This window comes from Artibeus jamaicensis, unplaced genomic scaffold, assembly GCF_021234435.1.
Source record: "Artibeus jamaicensis isolate MK-2021 breed Jamaican fruit bat unplaced genomic scaffold, CSHL_Jam_final contig_2259, whole genome shotgun sequence".
NCBI lineage: Eukaryota > Metazoa > Chordata > Mammalia > Chiroptera > Phyllostomidae > Artibeus > Artibeus jamaicensis.
Window position 1 is genome coordinate 3,310,172 of NW_026521468.1, and position 21,372 is coordinate 3,331,543.

Genomic DNA, 21,372 nt, shown 5'->3' on the forward strand with positions numbered 1-21,372 from the left:
TTAGAAATACCAGGTTTTTACTGCAAAATCATTCAAAAATCACACAGCAGCAGTTCCTTCAGTACATGGCAAAGCACTTCTCGGGGCTGGGGCCCCAGGCTGCAAAGTTTATTGCATAAAATGACATGTTAAAAAGAGTGAGGTTCACGTCAGCTTTCCATTGGAAGTGAGGGGGTAAAGGTTAGCTCATCAGAAAGCATCAGCAGCTTTGGGTGATGGGCAGGGGGTCCGTGCTAATGCTACTGGTCTGGAGGGGGGGACCTCACTCCTGCCGCCTCCTCGAGCACGTTCTGGAGTGGATATACTCACAGGCCCCAGGAGACAGGGCAGGGCACAGGGGACACCACCCACCTGGGACCTGGGGCGATCTGGGCTCCGATCAGGCTGTGCCCCCAGTGGAGCATTAATGCCACTGTGAGGGGTGGGATGAGGCAAGGGGACCCGCTTTCCAGTTCCGGAGGCTTTGGAGCCCTGGGTACAGGTGTGTGCCTTCTTCCGAGGGGACAGAGAGGTTCTGTGGCAGCCCCTCCCCCAGCTGCCTAGCACTTCCTCTGTCCTATTGCACAATTTATCCAGCTCCTCAGAGCTAGGCAGGTGACTCAGCAGCCGAATCACCCCAAGCGAAAGGTGGGAGTAGGTTCATCTCTTGGTTGGGGCAGGCGGGTCTCCACCTGAGGTCTCCGATCTCAGGCTGAGTGTATGTGAGATGGCCAGAGGACCCCAGACCTGAGGGGAGCCGGCTGGGCTCAGGAGAGGTGGGGGAAGGCAGCAGAGAAATCACACCCAGATTCCCCCAAACCCCAAGGGTCTAAATATCACTTGAAAACCATTCCAGACTCCCACCCCACCTCCACCTCTTCGATGGTGATGCGCTCCAGCGCAGTCTCGAGCAGCATAGCCCTGCCCCGCTGGGGCCAGTCCAGCAAAGCTATGTGAACGCATGGCTTTGTACACAGAGGTGAGGCACCCTGCCTGCCGCAGACCTTCTCCCGCAGGTCCCTGCAGGTCCCAGCAGCCGGGCTGGCACTTCGTGGGAGGACGGGTTGCTGCTCCACTGTGCGCGTGAGACTCGCCCCCAGCCTGGGCTCACGGCCTTCTCTGTGGGTGCAGCCTGCCTCCGTCCCGGCAGGGGTGGGTCCCCGGGGTGTCTGCAGCAGCACCCTGCTGCGCGCGTGTAGGGTAGGAGTGGGGAGCGCACGGGGCTGAGGGGCGGGCGAGACGATGACCCTTCCCTGGACGGAGGAAGGCCCAAAGTGCTGGCAGTGCTGGTTCTGAGTCACCCTTTCCTTGCAGGGACCCAAGTCCAGGACAGAGAAACCGGTGGGCTTTTCGGGTGGGCAGGGCGGGGGCGGGGAGTGAAGAGGGAGAGGAAGAGGCTGGTCATCAGGTCTGACCCCGCCCGCCTGGCCATTTGGCACCTTGCACTGCAGCTCTGGCAGCAAGCGGCTGGCCAGCTGGTCCAGCCACCCACCCATCTGCCGACCAGGCCTGAGCAGCACCAGTGTGTTTGCTCAGGGTAAGGATATCTGGATTTCTTGGGTGACTTGTAAGGTTAAGAATAAAAAAATAGTTTCTGTTGAAATATGAAGGGGGGAAAACCCACCTTAAAAAACTAGACCTTTTAATCAGGAATGTGAATTTGAAGATGTGTCCCAAGTCTTGTTGTCCCCAGAGTGTGAACCGTCCTGACGGAGGCGCCACCTTAGTGCGGTCAGCCAGGCCCTGGTTAGTGCAGTCAGCCAGGCCCTGGTTAGTGCAAAGCCCCCGCCCCAGCACCCCAAACAAGGGGGTTCTGCTGGCGTCCCCACCTCCCGGAGCAGGAGGGGGTGCATCATCAAGGGCCCCTCTGGCAGGCATGTGCTCTGGTCACATCTGGGGCTTCCTGACACGGGAGGCAGCCGTGACACCTTGAGGGAGCACCCGGGCTCACAGCAAACCCGGCTGGGATGGCTGAGCTGAAGCCTCAGCCGAGGCCTCTGAGCGGGGGCAGGAGACCGGGTTAGGTGAGAGTGTTCTGTTCTTGGTACTTGCGCCGGCGGGCACAGCGGGGGCAGCCCTTCACCACGGCCTGGCACGTCTGGTGGAAGACGGTCTTGCATTCACCACACCTGGGAGAAAGCGGCAAGTGCTGCCTGTAAGGATGGGTGGGAGGCCCGCCCTGGGGCCGGAGGCGGCCAGTGCTCCTGGACAGAGCCCATAGCCGGGCAGCGTTCTGCCCACGTCCCTGCAGTAAAGTTTCCCCAAGGTCATGGATGGAGGCACGCTGGCACCCTCTGTTTCATTTTTAAATAAATGCAGCTAAGACTCACTGACTTCTTGCCTATGTTTGAGCCACTGCAGTCAGGAAAACTCAGCCCTATTCTGTTCAGGGGCTGAATCTGGGCCAGGGAGCGCCTACTGAAAATGAGTTGCTGTGCCCGCCAGTTCAGATTTCCACTCCCATGTGGGCTGGAATGAAGATTTGCTGAATGAATTTGTCCATTTGGAGGCTTCTGATAATGAGTGGTGACTGGGGACAAGAACGACCACGCCAGGAGCAGAGGCACAGCCAGGGCAGTAACTCATTCAATCCCCCTTCAACCCATTTGTGGGTGACAAAAACTGAGGCCTAGAAAGGCACCCCCAACCCCCTCGAGCCAACAGTGTCCTGTGAGGGCTTGACTTGTCCCAGAGCTGGACGGGGGCTGGCCGTGCCTGCCCAGGGCATCAGCTGCTCTGGACAAGCCTTCCTCGAACGCTGGGGTCCGCGGTGGGCAGGACGGGGGGTGGGGAGCTGCTGGGTGTCCTACACACCTGACTGTGGTGTCGAACTCAAAGGGGAAGATGATGTCGCGGTGGTGGCAGATCTGGCAGATGAAGCCGCGCTGGGTGCAGAGGTCGCAGTGGTAGACGTGCTGGGAGGCGGACTCGATCAGGGCCTTGAGGAACCCTTCGTACGTCCCTTCGGAGATCTGTCGGGGCACACGCAGGCCGCCAAGCCTTTTAGGGAGCTGTGCGGAGGCCAAGGTCATCTGCAAAGCGTGGCCCGCTGCCGCTCCTGGCGCCCTGCCTACAACACTCCTACTCTGACAGCAGTGTCACCCCACGTGGGCAGGAAACCCTCCCCAAACCAAGACGAGCAACACGGGCATCCAGCCCTGGTGCCCACTGGGGTAACAGGACTGACAGACGGAACCCCAGTCCACTCTTCCCTTCCTCCAGGGCAGGGGTGTCTCGAACTGTCGCCCTGTGACTTTGGCCTTTGCCAGAGTGCTTGCTTGTTATGGGGGGGCTGGGGGCTCACTCACTGCCCCCGGACGCAGGGACAGTGGGACGCCCGCCCTGAGGTTCTGAGAAGCTGAGGGTGGCTGTCTGGGTGCAGTGAATGCAGACAACGCCGCCCTGCCACCCCCTCTCTGTTCCAGGTTTCTCCAGGTGCAGGGCCCTCTAGAGAGGCCTGGAGGCGTGGCTTGCTCACCTGCTGGAGGTCGGCGACGCTGTACTTGTGGGGAGACTCCAAGAGATAATTCCTGTGGCCGAGCCTGCAAAGAAAACACGAGGGCTCCTTAGAAGGGTTTGTTTTTGTTCCCCGACCGACCAGGCACCCACACCTGCCGCCTGGGTGGGGTGGTGGCAAAGGGCACAGCCCACCAGCAGGGGCCGGAACCCGGGCTTCCAGGCGGCTGACTTGCCATTGAGACCCTGGGCTGGTTACTTAACCGCCCGAGCCTCGGGTTTCCTCACCTGAGAAATGGAGCTGTTTTGAGGATTAAATAATTTATTTAAAGCACCTGGCACAGGGCGTTGCACATAGTAAACAATGAATAATTACCTACTATACTTGATAAACTTGTACTGCATAATTGCCAAGAGTAGAACTTAAATGTTCTCACCAGAAAAAAATTTATGAACAACCCTGGCTGGTGTGGCTCAGTGGAGTGAGCGCCAACTTGAGAATCAAAAGGTCGCTGGTTCGATTCCAGTCAGGGCACATGCCTGGGTTGCAGGCCGGTCCCCAGCAAGGGGTGTGTGAGAAGCAACCCATAGATGTTTCTCTCCCTCTTTTTCTCCCTCCCTGACCCGCTCTGAAAATAAATAAATAAAATCTTTAAAAATTATTTATGCACAAATAACTAAACGAAATAAATAAGTAAGGGGATGCGAGGGTTCATTACCCAGACAGGAGGAGTCCCCTCACGAGGCCTCCGCACAGCTCGTCGTGCCGCACACTGCGAATACCTTACCCTTTTGTCAGCTGTATCTCGGTAAGGCTAAAACTACGGCCGGTCCCGGGAGCCGGGCTGGGGTGCGTGTGCTCACACACGCACACACACGCACACTCCATCCCACAGTGGCTCCGCGGGGCTGGCACTGGGAGAACTAGCGCCCCCTCTGGGAAGGCGAGGACGCGGAGGCACAGAGGTCGGGTAAGGGCTGCTGAGGGGCGGCCGTCTGAATGCAGGAGTTTGCCCCCAGAGCCTGCATCCATGGGGGGGGGCGGTGCTTACTTAGCTGTGGTCATCATTGCCACCATCGCTCATCAGGGACAGTGCAGGGGACGGAAATGCACAGGACGTGGCTCCTGCCCTCCTGTAGCCCTGGCCTCGCCGAGGGACAGACATTCAAGCATCTGGTTTCGCTGCTATGTGAGAGGAACTGAGACCTGCCCTAAGCACCTTGGCAGATCCCATTTCGGAGGCGGGGTGGGGGGGTGGGGAGGCAGGGAGGCAGGAGGCAGGGAGGCGGGGAGGCAAAGGATGAGGCTCAACCACCAGCTGGTTTCTGCCCGGAGAGAGTGGCAGATCCTGAGGGTTACATCCTGCAGGACGGAGAGGAAACACCTGCAGACCCTCGGTCCCCTGGTACAAAGCCAGCCTGGCCCTGTGTGTGTGCTGCCAGGGTTCTGGGGGTAATGCTCCAAGTCTGAGGAAGCTTGGAAATCTGCCCCAGGGGGCTCTGACTATCCAGGGTCAGGACAGGGCCAGGCCCCGGGGTGTCTGCAGTGGGGGCTTGGCCACAGCTCACTCCACGGCCTCAGTGATGATCTGGGGGGAGCCCAATCCAGGCTGGAGACGGCAGGTCCCACCAGGCAGCCAGGCAGGCTACAGTGTGTTCTGCAGGGTGAGGACGCTGCTGGCCGGACGCTGGGCTCGCTACGCTGGTCTCCCTAGGAAAATCCCAGCTTTCTGGGAACAGGAAGCCCCCACTTATCACCAGGAAAACAAAGGGGGCGGGGACTGCACAGGCTGTCCCTGAGCTGGAAGGAAAGGTGGGGCTGATTTGGCTGGAGAGTCACATCTCTCATCTGCCCTCTGCTCACAGTCACAGAAGCCTGGGGGCCCAGCCAGGTTGAGGCCTTCCGTGTCAGCCGCCGTCCCTGGGCCTGTCCCACTCAAAGAGGCCCCACAACGGAGGCGGGAGGAGCTCCCCTTGCTGGTGGTAGCCCTGGGCGGGTCCTTGGAGAGAACAGGGGTCCCGCAGCCAAGACCCGCCTGTTCTCTCTCTGCCCTCCTTGTCTTCTCACCTCCTGCCCTGGACGACTCAGTCCAGGCTGCCTCACCTCTTGGGCGGATTTCTACTGCTGCTGCCAGACTGGGTCTTTTCTAAACGCCTGACCAGAATGTGACAGTCCCTTGCTCGACACCCTTCAGCGGCTCCCCGGTGTTGGCAGGATACAACCCAGATGCCTCTGGTGGGCACACACCCACGGTCCGGTGGCACGAAGCCCTTGCAGACCCTGGGGAGCCACACTCCCATCCCCCTCCACGCACGGGCCACCTTAGCTAGGAAAGCTGGGCCCTCCCATCGCCCCTCTTCTCCTAGTTCCCCTGAGCCCCTGTTCACGATACACGGGATGCCACGCGTGCTGTGCCATCGCTGGTCTCCTGCGTGTGGGGACAGAGTGAGGGCTGGAAGCCTGCCCAACAGTACCAAAGGCGCTGTGACAGGGAGGGGAGAGTGTCCCAACTTTCCGCCCGATTCTCTCTCCTCCTGTTTGAATACTGTCTTTGCAAACCCTCAGCTCAGATGTCATTTCCTCTGAGAGCTGCCCCTGCCCTCAGGGCCCTGCCCAGGTCAGGGGCCCTCTCTCACGACACAGGCCACTCGGACCCAGGGCCCTCTGTCCCCGTCTGTGTCCCTCCCCAGACTCCAAGCCCCCTTGCCGCCTTCACCACAGCTCGGGAAGACCACGTGAATGCAGGGTTGACTTGCCCATTTTATAGACAAGCGAGCTGAGGCTCGGAGAACGGAAGCGACTCTGGAGTTGCATGGTGGGAGCCCCGGTGGACAGTCCTCTCCAGTTTGCCCCTGCCGTGCTGCTTCTCCAGTGGGACTCCCGCAGTCTCAGCCCAGCGCTCCTGGGGGCTGAGGTGCAGCAGCAGGCGTACAGAGCAGGGGAGAAGGAGGCCAGAAGGACTGGCCCTAGTGCTCAGCACAGGTCAGTCAGGGCGGGGACAGGAGCCTCCTGCAGGCGGCTAGTCTACTCAGGTCTGCAGAGACTCCTTGACACCTGGGTCAGGTGACGAGGTCCCATGTGACCCCAGAGATTTCCCCACGCTGGTCATGGGGTCGGGGGAAGTAGGGGGACAGATTCTGGAGCCCCAGGTCCTGGATTTTCAGAAAGCAGGGGAGTGAGTAAAGGTCCAGGCACCCAGCTGACGGCTGAGGGGGCAGAGCCTCCCACCCAGGGAGGCAGCCTTCTAGGGTCCCTCATGATGGCCCCAGGGGGCTGTTCCTCCAGGCCCCGTGGAGCGGACCTCTGCCTCAGAGACGGCTCTCTGCAGCAGCGCCTCCTTTTGAGGCCCAGGGGACCTCACGGGGCACCGGCCTGGCCCCGAGGAGCCAGCAGGAGCGGCTCTGGGAGGATGGCAGCTGGACCAAGGAGGCCCAGCCCACAGGACAAGGCATCTCTGCGCGGGCCCCGTGGGCAGGAGTGGCTGCAGGGGAAACGTGGAGGGGCCGGTGAGCGGCTCCAGCTCCCGAGAGCAGAGCAGTGAAGCCCAGCTGGGCGACCAGCACCAGCTCCTCTGGCTGAGGCCTGTCCTCCTCAGGGTCTCGGAATGGCCCGGTCCCACCAAGGGCCACAGCCTGGGCTGCAACCTGGAGGCTGGGAGGTGTTCCTGACAGGCACAGGAAGAGCCTCCAAGTCCAAGCTCAGCATCACTTTCTACCCCTGTGCTGCCCCCCCTGAAGCTTCTTAAAGGGCATCCTGAGAGCCCGCCCCAATCTCTGCCCTCTCCTGAGGACTGTGGGAGGGAGGCTGCCCCGGACAGCGGAGCAGCAGCCAAGGGCTGGCGGGCTGGCCGGCGAAGCGAGAAGACAGGGCCACCAGCCCTCTGTGGCCTGGCCCCCACCTGCCTCTCCAGCCTTCCCATCACCACACACCCCACTTCCCTCTTTGCTCCCTCTGAAAATGTCCCTGTGCTTTCCACAAAGGGGCCTCACGTACATCACTGCTTCCCCCTCAAACACTCTTTCCTGCTTCTCTATTCTTCAGCTCGCGCCTTAGACGTCAGTTCCCACAGGAAGTCTTCTCTCCCCGTCCCCCTCCAGCCAGATGCGCCCCTCTCTAGAGGCGGGCACCTCCCCCGCTCCCTCCCGGCCTCAGCCCCAGCAGTGGCCTTCCCTTCAAGAGGGGAGGGCCAGGCCTCTCTCCCTCTGGGTGCTGTCCCATACACCTAGCCCAGTGCCGGGCACTTAGTATGTTCCCAATAAATATTTGTTGAATGAATGAATGAATGAATGAATGAATGACTATCTGAACCATTAAAAGCCGCTCCTAAAGCACGTGGTAATCCCCAAACCCAGTGGGCGGGGCTCGCCCCTCCCCCACCCCTGGCGTTTCTGCCGAGGAGGCGCGTCCGTCCGTGTGTGCCCCTGTCCAGGCTGCTCACCTTTTGCTTAGCTCCTTCAGGGCTCCGCTTCGGCACAGGCCCAGGTAATCGCCCAGCAGCTTCAGCTGTTCCCGGCTCTGCCCGATGAGATGCATCTGCTCCTCGTGTTCGTACAGAGATGGGTTCACCAGCTGCAGGTTGATGAGCGGATGGGCCCGGATCTGCGTCAGGAACTTCTGGGCCTGCCGGCAGATCTGGGGGCACCACCAGGCGGTGGGGGTGAGCGAGAAAGGCCGCTCAGTGCCCAGCCCCGGGCCGGGCACTGTGTCACCCACTCGCTCCCTCACTTACCCTACAAGGGCCACCTTCATTCTACAGATGAAGAGACTGAGGTTCAGAGGGAGGCAGTGACTCATCAAGGCCAAGATGCGAACCCAGCTGATCTGAGAAGGTGTGACCCTCGCACCTTCTCTCCCTCCGTGGCACCAGCTGCCGCCCCGCAGACCACGCTGGTGGGGACGAGAGAGGGGCCCCTCTCCCCGGGGCCTCAGGGACTTTTCCCACTTCTCCCCCTCCTCCCAGCCTCCATGTTCCTACCTAAAGGAAACAGGCACGTCCCCCGAGCTGACGCGGGAGCAGGAGACCTGATCTGGGTCAGGAACCGACCACAGGAAGCCACAGATCAGACATGGCTTAGCGAGAGGCTTCCCCACTTCCCTCCGCTCTCGCCGGAAGCACCCCTAAGGCTCCCCCAGCCTCCCCAGACTCCAGCGGCCAATCTCAGACCTGACAGGGCATAAAGGTTCTACCCTCAGGCCCCACCCCAGTGCCGAGGCCAATTGTTGAGCTCCTACTGTTTGCTAGACACTGGGCTGAGGACCTTGACCACATCTTTTCTTCCTCCTCGTAACAACCCGAAGGGGAAGGTGCCATCGTTTCTACTTTATCGAGGAAGAAACTGAGGCTCAGAGAAGCTCGAGACGCTTACCTGGCCCACCTGCAGGAAGTGGAGACCAGGCCTAACCTGCCACCAGGACTCCCTCCACACACACTAGCAGGGCCCTTTCTCCCGAGGTCGTCCCCTTGCTGTCACAGGAACAGGAGAGAGGAGACACTCTCCACTGTCAACTACTGGGCGGCAGTTAGGAGTCCGGCTTTCAAGGCAGACTGGCGCTTGAATCCCGGCTCTACTGCTTCCCAGCTGTGTGACCTTGTGAACCTGCCTTAATCTCTCTGCGACTCAGCTTCCTCATATGTATAAAGGAAAAAATAAAGCACTTGTCTCCTGGGATGATTTGGAGTTTAAAGAATGATCCAGGTAAGCTCCTGGCAGGGCGGCAGTAGGGTATCCTGGTGAATGGGACTGCCACCCGACTCTGAGTGTGTGTTGCGGACCAGCTGCCTGCCCCCTGGAGGGTTGGGAATGGCACAGTGGGCTGGGGAGACTTGTGGCCTTTGGTCTACCACCAGCTCCATGGGCATCTCTCGCCTCCCCCAGTATGGGCAACTCCTTCTGTCCCATTTCCCGGAGGTACCAGCCCCCGGCCAGTGGCAAAGCCCCAGCGACCTGGATCTAGCTGCTGTGCCTCAGCCCCGGCCAGGCCCTGCCCACGACTCAGCCTCAGGCCTTGTGCTCCCTAGGGACTAGGGTTTCTATCCCATGGGTGCGGGGGAGACGGAGAAAGAGAGCAGCCCCGCCCTGGCCTCACACCCTGCCAAGTGCCCGGCAGGCCTCACCCAAGTGGGTCAACCTGAGTGGTCATGGTGAGCAGTGAGGCCCCCAACCTGCGAGCCGGCCACTGTCTAGTTTGCATTTCCCAATCTCAGATGTGCCGAGAAGAGCACTGTAATTTTCTGGCTGGAAGGAGGAAGTGGTACAAGAATTACAGCAACGGATGAGGAGGTAGCTCAGTGGAAGCATCCGGGTGCTGTGGACGCCGAGCGCTCTGTGGCCACAGGGTTCTTTGCATCTGTGGTGATTCTGAGGTTTGATTTTCTCCATGTTGTTAGTCAAATACTTGATGCTGAGGGTAAGGGTGGGGACGACGTAACCGACAAAAAAAGCCAAAGTGAAGCTGATACCTTTGGGGTTGCTGTCCCCAGCGGGGCTGCAGAGAGGCTGGGGTGGCATGAACCCTCAGGATCACATTCCCCGCACTTTGGTGAGAGAACAAGGGGCAGGAGGAGGGCCGTGCCCTAGGAGAGGGGACGGGCGTTGATGTCAGGTGCCATTGAAGTGCCCGGAGGGCACTGTCCCCTTCAGTCCTCACACAAGCCTGAAATGGGCAGTTGTTAACCCCCTTTCCAGGTGAGGAAGCGGAAATTAAATCATTTGCTCCTGGTAACACAGCCAGAAAAGTGGGCAAACGCAGCTGGAGGACAGGAACCCTGACTGATCGTGGAGGGCATCTTAGTCAGAAGGGGCTGGTGGACACAAGTACGGAAGACACAATAGTAAGTGAACACAGCATGTTGAAAGCAGTAAGAGTCTGGCACAGCCCGACTTGACAGGAGCAGATGTGTATGCAAATATAATACGTGCACGGTGCCGACTCTTACGGGAAGTAACCTCACACGCCAATCTGGTCCTCAACTGCTGTCCAGGCAGGTCACCGTGACTACCTGCAGAGCCGCGCCCCAGGCCTGTGACTTCTTTAGTGGAAGGTTTACCTAGGCCTGAAGCGAGCCCTGTCTCCTGTGCCCGTGCATCCGGGCGAACGCACCTTTGGAATGACTCTCTTCACCAGACCCCTCCTCCTACAGAGTGACCACCCGCGAGCACACGCAGTCTCGTCACCTGTCCTGTCGTCCAGTCCCTGCCTTGCTTTCTCCCACCTTCACGCCATCCTCATTCCGGTCCCTCTTCGATTCCGGTGTGTAAAAGGAAGTGCAAAACTGTCTTGCTTCCCGGTCACTGCCATTCGTTTTTTACGTCAACGGAAAAGGCAGACTGCTCCAAGGGGAAGTGCAGCTGGCTGGCCAGCCCATCCTCCATCCACCCATCCATCATCCGTCCACCCATCCATCCATCCATCCATCCACATCCATCCATCCTTCCATACTCACCCACCCACCCACCCATCCATCCAACTATCCAGTTGCTGGTGCCTGAAACAGTTTTGTCTGTAGCCGTGGGAAGAGCATCCTTGGATTCCCGCCTGAGGACCAAGGCGGGCCCTGAAAGAGCTCCACGCAGGGGCCACAGGAAAACACCAAGTTTCTTCTCGGTCAGCGGCCCCCCATCAGGGGCCTGAACCAGTGACCCTGCTCTCCCCAGAGTCTAACTCCTCCCTGCAGAGGCCAGCAGCAGCAGAGAGGGCGACCATTTCTCTGCCATTCAGCAGCCCCTTCAGTGTGGCCATAATGGGCTGGGCTCGAGACTTACCGGGCGCTTGGTGAGGTCCCAGTTGTGGATGATCCTGGCTGGAATCACTGAGGCATCGTCTTGGTGGCAGAAGTCACAGTAATAGAGGCCAGAGAAGGCACAGAGCTTGGGTCGAACAAACGAGAAGCCGATCTGCCGGGAGCAGCCTGGGGAGAGTGAGCAGATGGTGGGGGAGTGAGCAGCGGTGCAGCCAGAGCCAGCTCCCCAGTGACTTGGAGGAAGCTACTAAGGTGGAAGGGCCTGCTATTTAAGGAGAGTATAAAGGTTGAAAAAAAAAAAAAAAGAGTACGAGGGTGAGAACCACCGCCACTCAGAGTCAACCCCATTCATTAATCTTCACGAGAATCCAAAGTTGGGTTTTGTTGGTTCTGGAGCCTGCGCTCCGTGTCCCCGCTGCGTGCTGACCAGTGCTGACCTCCTCCTGGCCTGTCCCGCCACTGGGGCCCAGAAAAGGAAGCAAAAGGCAGGACCTTGGCCAGCAGGGCAGGAGCTGGGGACATGGGGCAGTCTGGACGCTGCCAGGTGCCAGCCTGAAGCCAGAGCTGCTGGGGTCCTCGGGGCGGCAGCGTGGGGCCCAGCTGCAGCCCCTCAGTGGGGGTGCCCCCAGGCGGGGAGCAGAGGGAGTGGGAGCCAGTGTGCCCCGGGCAAGGCAAGGGCCCGGCTCCAGTCCTGAGCAGTGCACAGCCTCCCTCGCACGGGGCCAGGGGAAAGAGTCCCTTCCGGCCTCAGGACTAGAAAGACCACTCCTCCGCTTACCAGTTACCTCGTCCTGACCCTCACTGAACTTTTGCCGAGTTTCATTCCGGTATCTGTACAGTTCGGCTACTACCGGCTATTCTGTGGGGTTATTACAAAGTTTAAATGAGACCAGTTTTGAAAGTGCCCCACTAACTATGAAGAACAAGCCAAGTGGCAGTGCTTGGTGCCTGCCTGGCCCCTGAGCTGTGCTTACAGGCGGAGAGGAAGCCCAGGCTCCTGGGTTCCAGTCTTGCCCACAGGTGGGTGGCAGGGACAGCGAGAGCCGTCCCTTCCAGCCTGGCCAGCACTCATCCACACCCACAAGCTCGAGCTGCCTCGCCAGGTGGGAGGGCTGAGGCTTGAAGAAGTTTTCTGCAGGAAGCTCTGCCCTGTCTAGCTTCTCCCGCCCTCCAGGGTACTGACCACAGACCACTTCCTCCCAGACACCTGAAGCAGGCTTTCCCCTCCAGTCCCACCGGCCCCACCCCAACGGGACTGCTCCCACACCACTCGCAGCCGAGGCTGTTGCTTGGACGCTCTGCCGCAGGCAGGCTTCGAGCAGCTCACCGGGAGGGCTGGGGTGATGGAAGTGGCTGGTTCCACTGAGGGGGAGAGCTAAAGATGGAACGTGAGCCGTGGAGTATCAGGCAGCCTTGAAAACAAGGAAGAGGAGGGCCAATGGGGACCTGTGAAGAGCGCAGGCTCTGGGACCAACACGGTCCTCACCTGGCTCCACCACTGACCACCTGTGAGGACCTGGGACAGGTTCTTACCAGCCCTGTGACTCAGTTTCCTCGGCTACAGACAGAGATAAGAGTAGCAGCGATCCCTACAGGGTGGTTGTGAGGATTAAATGGACGATCCAAACAGACTTGAGAAGCATCTGGCCCAACACCCAGCACAGAGGTAGGCTGGACAATGACAATGACATAGAAGATGGACTGACTTGGAATAATGTCCACAATGTATTTTTAACTAGAAAAAAAATCCAAGTTGCAGGACAATATATATACTGCTATGCTGTCCAACACGGTGGACACGAGACACGGTGCCCTTTTAAATTTAAATCAACTTCAGCCCTGGCTGGTGTGGCTCAGGGGACTGAGTGCCGGCCTGCGAACGGAAAGGTCTCCAGTTCTGTTCCCAGTTGGGGCACATGCCTGGGTTGCGGGCCGGGTCCCCAGTGGGGGGCACGGGAGAGGCAACCACACAGTGATGTTTCTCTTTCTCCCTCCCTTCCCCTCTCTCTAAAAATAACTAAAAATAAATACATTTAAAAAATTTAAATCAACTTCAATTAAATAAAAAATTCCGCTCTTTAGTCACATCTTACGGACCCATAGCCACAGGTGGCTTGTAGCCAGTGAATTGCTCAGCAGAAATCTATGACCTTTCCATCAACACAGAAAGTTGTACTGGACAGTGCTGAGTAGCATGAGACTATTTCTGTAATTAAAAAAAAAATTGTGTGCACTTGTAAGAGCAGGCAAAAGTTCGTGAGAGGGTACCACGCCCCTGCTCCCAATAATACGATCATGCTGTGATATGGCGATGAAGACAGTGGAGCGCCCCGCTCCCCGGAACTCCCTGGGCGCTGGGAGGAGCAGACGCGCTTTGCTGCCACAGCTGCAACAGCTGCAAGCAGCCTCATTTGCTGCAACACCCCAGGAGTGGGATGGGGCCACTGGAGGAGGGACAGGAAGGGGTGCAGAGCCTCAAACAGGAACCCCCCCCACCGGAGACAGAGGGAGGCTGGGGAGCTGGGGGTGGCGGGAGGGCGAGTCGGCACCTGCACAGAAGCAGCCCTGGGAGTCCAGGCCCTTCTCCGTGGGGATGGCCACCAGGTACCGCAGCAGGAAGCCGTTCTCCCCCGTGGCGAACTTCAGCACCTCCTGACAGTTCTCATCCAGGCTCCCGCCCAGCGTCACTGCCTCCTCGGCTGTCTCCAAGTAGGACGCCAGGACCTTGCGCACCAGATCCCTCCAGGAGGCGGCCTCCTCCGTGGTGCTGGCCTGCAGCTTCAGGACAGCCTTGGCCGTGATGATTTTGAAGAAGGATGGGCCCCCGAGGCTCGTGTCTGGCAGGATGTCTCGTATGGTCTCAACTCCGTGGCTGTCACTCAACATCTTGTCATTGTTCCTCACGCGAAAGCATTTCAAGGACTCCAAGGACAGGGAAAAAATGTAGGGTGTCCAGGTCCTGTCTACGTACAAGTACAAGAGGGATTCTTTGATGGCGTCTGGCTCGGGCACTTGGGCAGAGGACCAATCGAACTGCGTGCCCTGGAGGGTCTCGGGCTCCGAGAGCGCGTCCGAGTGGGAGGGGAGGCCGCCCTGGGGGCCGTCAGGGAGGCCGTCAGGCTGCTCTGGGTACTGGACGTTCACCCACTCGTCCTCCTGCTGGGGCCGGCACTTCTGCAGGGCCTCCCGCACCCGGTCCAGCCAGTCCTCGGCCTCGTCCTGGGAGGAGGCCCGCAGGCTCAGCTTCTTGCCGGAGAAGACCAGCTCGAAGCGGCCGTCGCTGTGGGCCGGCCCCACGGACTCACAGCGCAGCAGCGAGCAGTTCTCCACGCAGGTGCGCTCCTCGCCGTTCAGGTAGAGGCGGAACTCCAGCGGGGAGAGCTCACAGAAGAGCTCCTTCCAGATGCCCATCGCTCCCCGCCGCCCCACGGTGCCCAGCTTCAGGAGACCCCGGAACGGGTTGGACAGTCCTGGAGGCAGAAAGAGGCACTTTAGACAATGGGCCTGTCCCTTTACCACCTAAAGAAAAAAATCTGTGGAGCCCTTTGTCCTGTGGGTGCAAAGTGACTGTCACCGGGACACAAGCCAGGCACTTTTGCTCTGAAGGACACAGCAGCCACTGCGGGGTGTCAGGCAGAGGGACGTGATCTGACATATTCTAAATGGGGGAGTCATCCTGGCTCCAGGTTGAAGAACTACAGGGGTCAAAGACCAGTTCGGAGCCTGCTGTCATAACCCAGGCCAAGGCCCTGGCTGGCGTGGCTCAGCGGATTGAGTACCAGCCTGTGAACCAAAGGGTTGCTGGTTCGAGTCCCAGTCAGGGCACGTGCTTGGGTTGTGGGCCAAGTTCACACAACCCAAGCACTTGACAGGCAACCACACGTTGCCATTTCTCTTCCTCTCATTCTCTCTTTCTTTCCCTCTCTAAAAAATGAATAAATAAAATCTAAAAAAAAAAAAAAAAAACAAACCAACCAGGCCAGGGGTGTCAGTGAACCCGTGAGAAGAAGGCAGAGGTGTGAGAAGTGGGAGACTCTGCGTGTGCGGCAGGATCTACTGGTGGGTTTGATGTGTGGGGTGAAGCAAAGAAGACCAAGGGTAACTCCCAGGGTGTTCAGCCCCGGCATCTGGGAGGATGAAGTTGGCCGTGTTACGACACGAGGAACATGAGCAGAGAAGCAGGTGTGGAACGGGAGAATCAGAAGTCCTTTCTGGACATGTCACCTCAGAGAAGCCTCCTAGACATGGGTGGGGCAGATGGAGAGCTGAATGTGAAGTTCACGGTCAAGGTTCACAGATAAAACCTGGGCAGTTGCGGCATTAAGTCCTCGAGAGCGGGTGAGATCAGCTGGGAAGTGGGTGTCGGCAGAGAAGAGGACCCAGGACTGGGCACAGGAGCGCAGCGAGGGAACCGCGGAGCTCGCCCGATGCTCCCTCCCTCCCTTCGCATCTCCTCAAATGGCGCCGGATCTGCGGGGCTTGCTGGGCCACCCTGCACGAAACACTGCACTCCGGCCGGCACTCCCCGACTTGTTCTCCACAGCAGTTAGGACTGCCTGCCCATACCATGTCTGCTCGCTGATTTTCTCACTTCCTGTCTCTTCCATGAAGCCAGGGACCTTGCTTTCTCTCCTGCGGTGTCCCTAGCGCCTGCCACATCACAGTGCTCAGTTAATATTTGCTGAATGAGTGAGGATGTGCCCATATGCCACACACTGCTCAGAGCTCCCTGCTCCCGGGGGTCTGCCACCAGAGGGCACACAATTCCCCCTCTCCCAGCCTGGACCACTGCAGAGGGTCTGCCCACTCCTCAGGGAACCTGGTGACCCAGGCACAAAGCACACCTTCTCCAGCATGGTTACAACCAAATCTGCTGGCCAGCAGAAAAACCTAAAAGCAGCCAGCACGGAGACCAGGGCTGTACCCACACTCCCCATGCCAGGGCCCCAGGAACCTGGCCAGAGTTCTTGGCTGGGCCACTGCAAACAGAAAATGAGAGAAAGAGCTTGGCTCTAGAGCACACTTGTTTGTTTGATTGAAAGAGGAAGTTCACTTATGATGGTTACAGAAAATTAGGTTATGGTTATTGGGCGCATTCTGGACTTCACGGGGCGGGGCAGGGGGGAGATCGGGCCGGCCTCAGTGCAAGCGGCACACGGAGGCCACTGAACTGATCTGATAAAGCCCCCAGAACTGTTAAATGAACCACGTGAGACAGCGGCTGTGGGAAGGAACCTTGGGGGCCTTCGAGAGGCAGGGTTTGCTCTGGTCCCCAGACAGAATCAAGAGTTCTGTATAGCAAGATTTACGGGGTAGTCTCAGGGAGAGTATTTTCCACTTCAATATAAGAAGCAGTAGTTCTGCACTCTGTAGGTAACTGGGGACATTACTTTGCAAAGTTGTGTACGAAAACAAAGTACCTTCCCTGCAATGCTTTCGTCAATGACTCGGTAAGGGTGGCTCCTTTTTACATTCCGGGATGAGGGTTTTCTGGTGAGAAGTCACCCCCCAAGCGGTAAGGGAAGAGAGGACTTCGGAGCTGCTTTCCAAAAGGCAGACCCCGAAGGGAGGCCGCCCGAGCCCCGCGGCCACCTACCCATCTGCCTGCGGTGCACCACCCGGAAGATCTTGGGCTCCCGCGCCGCGGCCGCCTTGCTCTTCCTGGTTCCCAGGGAAGGCGTGCAAGCTTCGTCTAAGGCGCCCATGGAGGAGCTCTTTCTTGGCCCTTGAGAAAAATGCCTGAGGAACCCAGGCGTGGACTCTGGAGACCCCCCGGAAGAAGCCACGGAGCTATCGGACGGACTGGAAGGACTCCCTGGGGGTCGTTCCTGGGGGGGCCGGTAGAAGTCATCTTCCGAGATCCAGCTCTTGCCTTTCTATTAGGAAAGAAATAAAGACATAGGCCATTTTTTAAGGTTTTTTTTAACCGCCTTCATTGAGATATTTGCAGAGTTGGGCAACCGTTAACCACTAAGTGGAGAACACTCTCGTTACTCACAAGGCAACTCCGTTCCCATCACCCCGCACTCCTCTTTCTCCTCAGCCACTTCGGTTCTTGGCAGGCAACTCATCATGTGCTTTCTGTTTCCACAGGTTTCCCATTTTGGACATTTCATGTAAATGAAATCTTACAACATACGGCCATGTTTAACTGGCTTCTTTCCTCTTAGGAAAATACAATGCGTTCGTCCACGTTGTAGCAAAAACGTGCTTCATTCCTTTTCATCACCAAATAATATTCCAATGGACAAATGGACCGCATTTTGTTTATCCCCCTGTCGGCTGATGGACACCTGGGTTTTTCCTGCTCTTTGGCAATTACGAATAATGCTGCCGTGAACATTCACATGCAAATTTTTGTGTGGATGTGTTTTCTACTCTCTTGGCTATACACCCAGGAGTGAAATGAACGGTAACCAGGGCTAGCTTTCTGAGGCCCTTCCACACTGTTTTCCTAAGTGGCTGTACCATTTATATTCCCACCAGCCACGTACGAGGGTTTTGGTTTCTCCAAGGCCTCTCCAGCATTTGTTATCGTGTGTGTGTGTGTGTGTGTGTGTGTGTGTGTTTGACTACAGCCATCCTGTGTCTGTGTCTGTAATGTCTGATGTCCCCGAGCATCTTCTCGTGGGTTTCCTGGTCCCCTGAACGTCTTCTTTGGAGAAGAGCATGGAACCGAGTCTTCCCTGAACTGCAGAAGTAACCAACCCTGCCAACGTCTGGATTTTGGACTTCTGGCAGAGAATGCATTCCTGTCATTCTAGGCCATCCTATTTACAGGACTCTGTAACAGACCCCCTAGAAAACAAATATAATTTGCAAATAAGTTCTCCAATTCTATAGGCTGTCTTCTCACTTTCTAGATGGCACCCCTCGAGGCACAAAATTTTAAAGTTTTGATGAAGTCCAATTTCTGTTTTTTTTTTCCTCTGTGCTTTTGGTGTTATACCTAAGAAACCAATGCCTAACCCAAGGCCACGAAGATTAATTTACTCCTGTCTTTTCTGCTGAGAGCTTTATAGTTTTAGCTCTCAGAATTAGGTCTACGATCTATTTTGAGTTAATTTTGTGTATGGTGTGAGGAAGGGGTCACCTTTATTCTCTTCTTTGCGGATATCCAGCTCCCAGCATCATTTGTCTAAGGGATGTAGGTGTTTTCGGTCCTGCTTATCGGGTTTGAGATAAGGTGAGCAGGACCCAGAGTCCTGACTGGCCGCCCCGCCTCTGCGCCCCACTGCAGAGCAGGCGCCCGAGGCCCCGCGGCCAGACCCTTCCCCTCCTGCGGCTCCCTCTCCACGTCTGAAATCGCTCACTGGCTGTGGGACGTGGAGTGGGTCTGGAGCCGGGGGCTTGTGGGAAGGGATTCTAGCTCCTTTCTCCCCTGCTATTTCAAGCACTCCCGGCCTTTCTGAGCGTAAGTGTGTAAGGGCATAGGCAAGGAAGCTGGCCGGGCCACCGGACACGGCTGTCTACACAGAGGAAATGAGTCACGAGCGGGGTGGGACCGGCCCTCGTGTGACTCAACCTGATGTTGCTATTTCCAACCCTTAAATCAGGACTTCCCTCCCTGCTCCCACAGAGAGGGAAGGGGAGCGGGGCTGGGGCTTCCCCAGAAGGCTTGGCTTAGACAAGTTAGTTCATTCAGATGCTGTAAGGCTCCTTCAGCCAACAGGGAGGGCTCTGAGTCAGGCGCTTGGCACAGGGGCTCGCAGCGCGAGGCCTCCAGGACTTCCTCTGAAAACCCGCAGCCAAGGCAGCCGCTTCCTTCTGCCAGTGACGACAATGCCAGTGAGGGCGGCTGCAGGGGACCACTGACAACACAGGATTCTGGACAAAGCCTGACGAGGTCGTTTAGACTCAGGGGGACTCCCTGAGGAAGATGGGCAGCAGCAACCTCCTGGAGGTCTGGGCCGCTCACGCAGCCTGGCACACACGCCCGGGGGTCTGTGACCTCCCAGGCCCTGCTAATGACCCAAATGGGACCACTATGCACCGAGACTCAGCTCAGGGGTCATCTATGTACAGTGGCCACCACCCTTTTTGTCACCAGGGACCGGTTTCATGGAAGACAAGTTTTCCGCGGAGGCAGGGGGAGGGCAGGGGAGGAGAAATGGGAGGCGGAGCTCAGGCGGAGGTGAGAGCAAAGCTCTGTGGGCGCGCCCGCCGCTCACCTGTGGCTGTGCAGCCAGGTCCCAACAGGGCACGGACCGGTACCGGTCCGCCGCCTGGGGACCGGGGACCCCTGATCTGCTGCCTCCTCCCGGAGTCTTTCCTTCTTCACCCCTGGCCCGCCCTCCTCCCACTGCCCAGCTGGGCTCCCGGGGCATCCTCGTCTGACTCCCATCCCAGGACCTATGACGCTGTTCGGTGCAGTCAGAACGGATGAAAGCACAGGTCTTGACTTTCCAAACATGTTTAACATAGAATGACAAGGGCGGGGCGAGGGAACGGGAAGGAAGGAGGCGCATGCGCATTCTGACATGGTGCACGGTCCCTGGGGAGGGCACCTCTGTCCACGGCGGCGGGTGGGGGAGGCTACTGGGGAAGGGGCAGCCGTGCTCCAAGGACCACAGGTTAGCCACCAGGGAACAGTACTTTAAGGAAAACCTTTTGTGCCCTTAAGCACTGGAGAGAAACAGCGGGGACACTGGGTCCTTAGAGCTTCTATACACGGGCCTGGACCCAGCCCTGCAGCTGTGCCCTGCGCCAGGGCCCCTGGTTCCAAAGCAGAGAGGGCGGCAGGGGAAGGCAGGAAGCACCACGATCGTCCTCCTCCCACCCCTTTCATACGGCCTTCCTACTACCTCCTGCTCTCCTGGGCGCCCGCGTCTGGCCAGTTCCCTGCCCCTGAATCACCATGGCCAAGGATCTCGGTCAGAGCAGCGCCTGCCGCCAGGGACCCAAGACAGAGGAATGCCACCTGGAGGTACTGAAGGCAACTGGGACACTTTACGCAACAGCTCACCCGAGAGGAGTCTGGCCCGGGAGTGGGATACCAGGTCTCTGGACAGCCATCAGAAAGGCGTGTTTTGCCCTGCCTGGGGGAGGGAAGCGAGTGCTGGAGGAGGCTGGCCCGTGAGGGCTGTGACTGGGGCCAGCTCCCAGGCTGCAGACTGCCTTCCACAACTAGGCTGAGCGACCGACCCACGCCTCCCCACGCCCTGCGCCTTTCCTTCCCCGCGCTCCCACAGTGTAATCACGACATCGGACCTGGTGTCTGTACCCAAAGAGCAGGGCCCTTGTCTGTCCGTGCCGTTCCTGTACCAGGCACTGTTGCTTTGAACTGAATGAATTTTTTTAAATTTTAAAGGAAGACTGAATGGCGCTTGGGATTAGAAAACTTGGCCGTGAACTCCCCTCCCGAAGTGGTAAACAAATAGCAGTGACTCAGCGACAGGAGCGCAGGAAGCTGAGGACCCTGGAGGCAGCACCCAGGGCACAGCCTGACCCTGCACAAGGCACGGAGCCCACCAGGCCGGTGCGGGCAGGCAGCCACACAGTGGCGCCTGGTGACCACCCAGTGGAGCAATGAATGGGCCCACAGCGCCCCTGGGGATGTGGGTGCCCGTCTGAGGAGCTCGCACCTGACTCAGCAGCAGCGGGGACTTGGGGTCCACGTTACCCAAGCAACCCTGCTGCGGCCAGACTCCCCTGAGGCCCGCAGGAGGCGGGGTCTGCCCTGGCCAGGCCCACCGCCCACCCCTGCACTTGGTGGTGCGCTTCTCAGGGTAAACTTACAAGCTGGCATTTCAAGAGTCCCCTGAGAGTTCGAGAACTATTAACGGATACCCACTCTCTCCCAGGTACAGTGCTTGGAGCTGACAATACAGAAGTGAACACACAGCCTTTCATGTCATGGAGCCAACAGGCTAGTCAGGAAGACAGAAAACAAACAAGCAGACGAGGAGAGAGATACTGCAATTTCACACGGTGATGAGAGTTACACAGTGAAGCCGGTAAATGGGAGAGAGAGCCGCAGCTGCTTTGAAGTCGGGTGGTAGGGGCCAGCGGGGAGGACAGTGTGGAGAGGGAGTGAGTCAGACGAGGGTCCAGGCAGAGGGCACGGACGGGGAAATGCCTGGGGCTGGAAGGAACTTGCTCCGTCAGGAGCTGCAAGAAGGCCAGGGGGTCAGAAGCCGGTGAGCAGAAAGGGCAGTGCTGACGTACCCGATGCGAGGACCACACAGCACAAGCA

The 21,372-nt window shown here is 58.4% G+C and overlaps 1 protein-coding gene across 5 annotated transcripts in view; it reads right to left on the reverse strand.

Moving 5' to 3' along the window:
* Positions 1-21,372, reverse strand: part of PLEKHM1 (pleckstrin homology and RUN domain containing M1) — a 44,745-nt gene continuing 23,373 nt past the window's right edge. For 3 of the 5 annotated variants that reach the window (XM_053660369.1, XM_053660365.1, XM_053660359.1), the window contains 7 exons: positions 16,774-17,053; positions 13,727-14,647; positions 11,200-11,345; positions 7,875-8,068; positions 3,458-3,521; positions 2,794-2,990; positions 1-2,108 (listed from right to left, as the gene is read on the reverse strand). In XM_053660369.1, the coding sequence (XP_053516344.1) occupies positions 2,000-2,108; positions 2,794-2,990; positions 3,458-3,521; positions 7,875-8,068; positions 11,200-11,345; positions 13,727-14,647; positions 16,774-17,053 (1,911 nt within the window). In that variant the 3' untranslated portion in view covers positions 1-1,999. The remainder of the gene's footprint in view (positions 2,109-2,793; positions 2,991-3,457; positions 3,522-7,874; positions 8,069-11,199; positions 11,346-13,726; positions 14,648-16,773; positions 17,054-21,372) is intronic. The other 2 variants (XM_053660375.1, XM_037162120.2) reach the window with 2 other exon arrangements.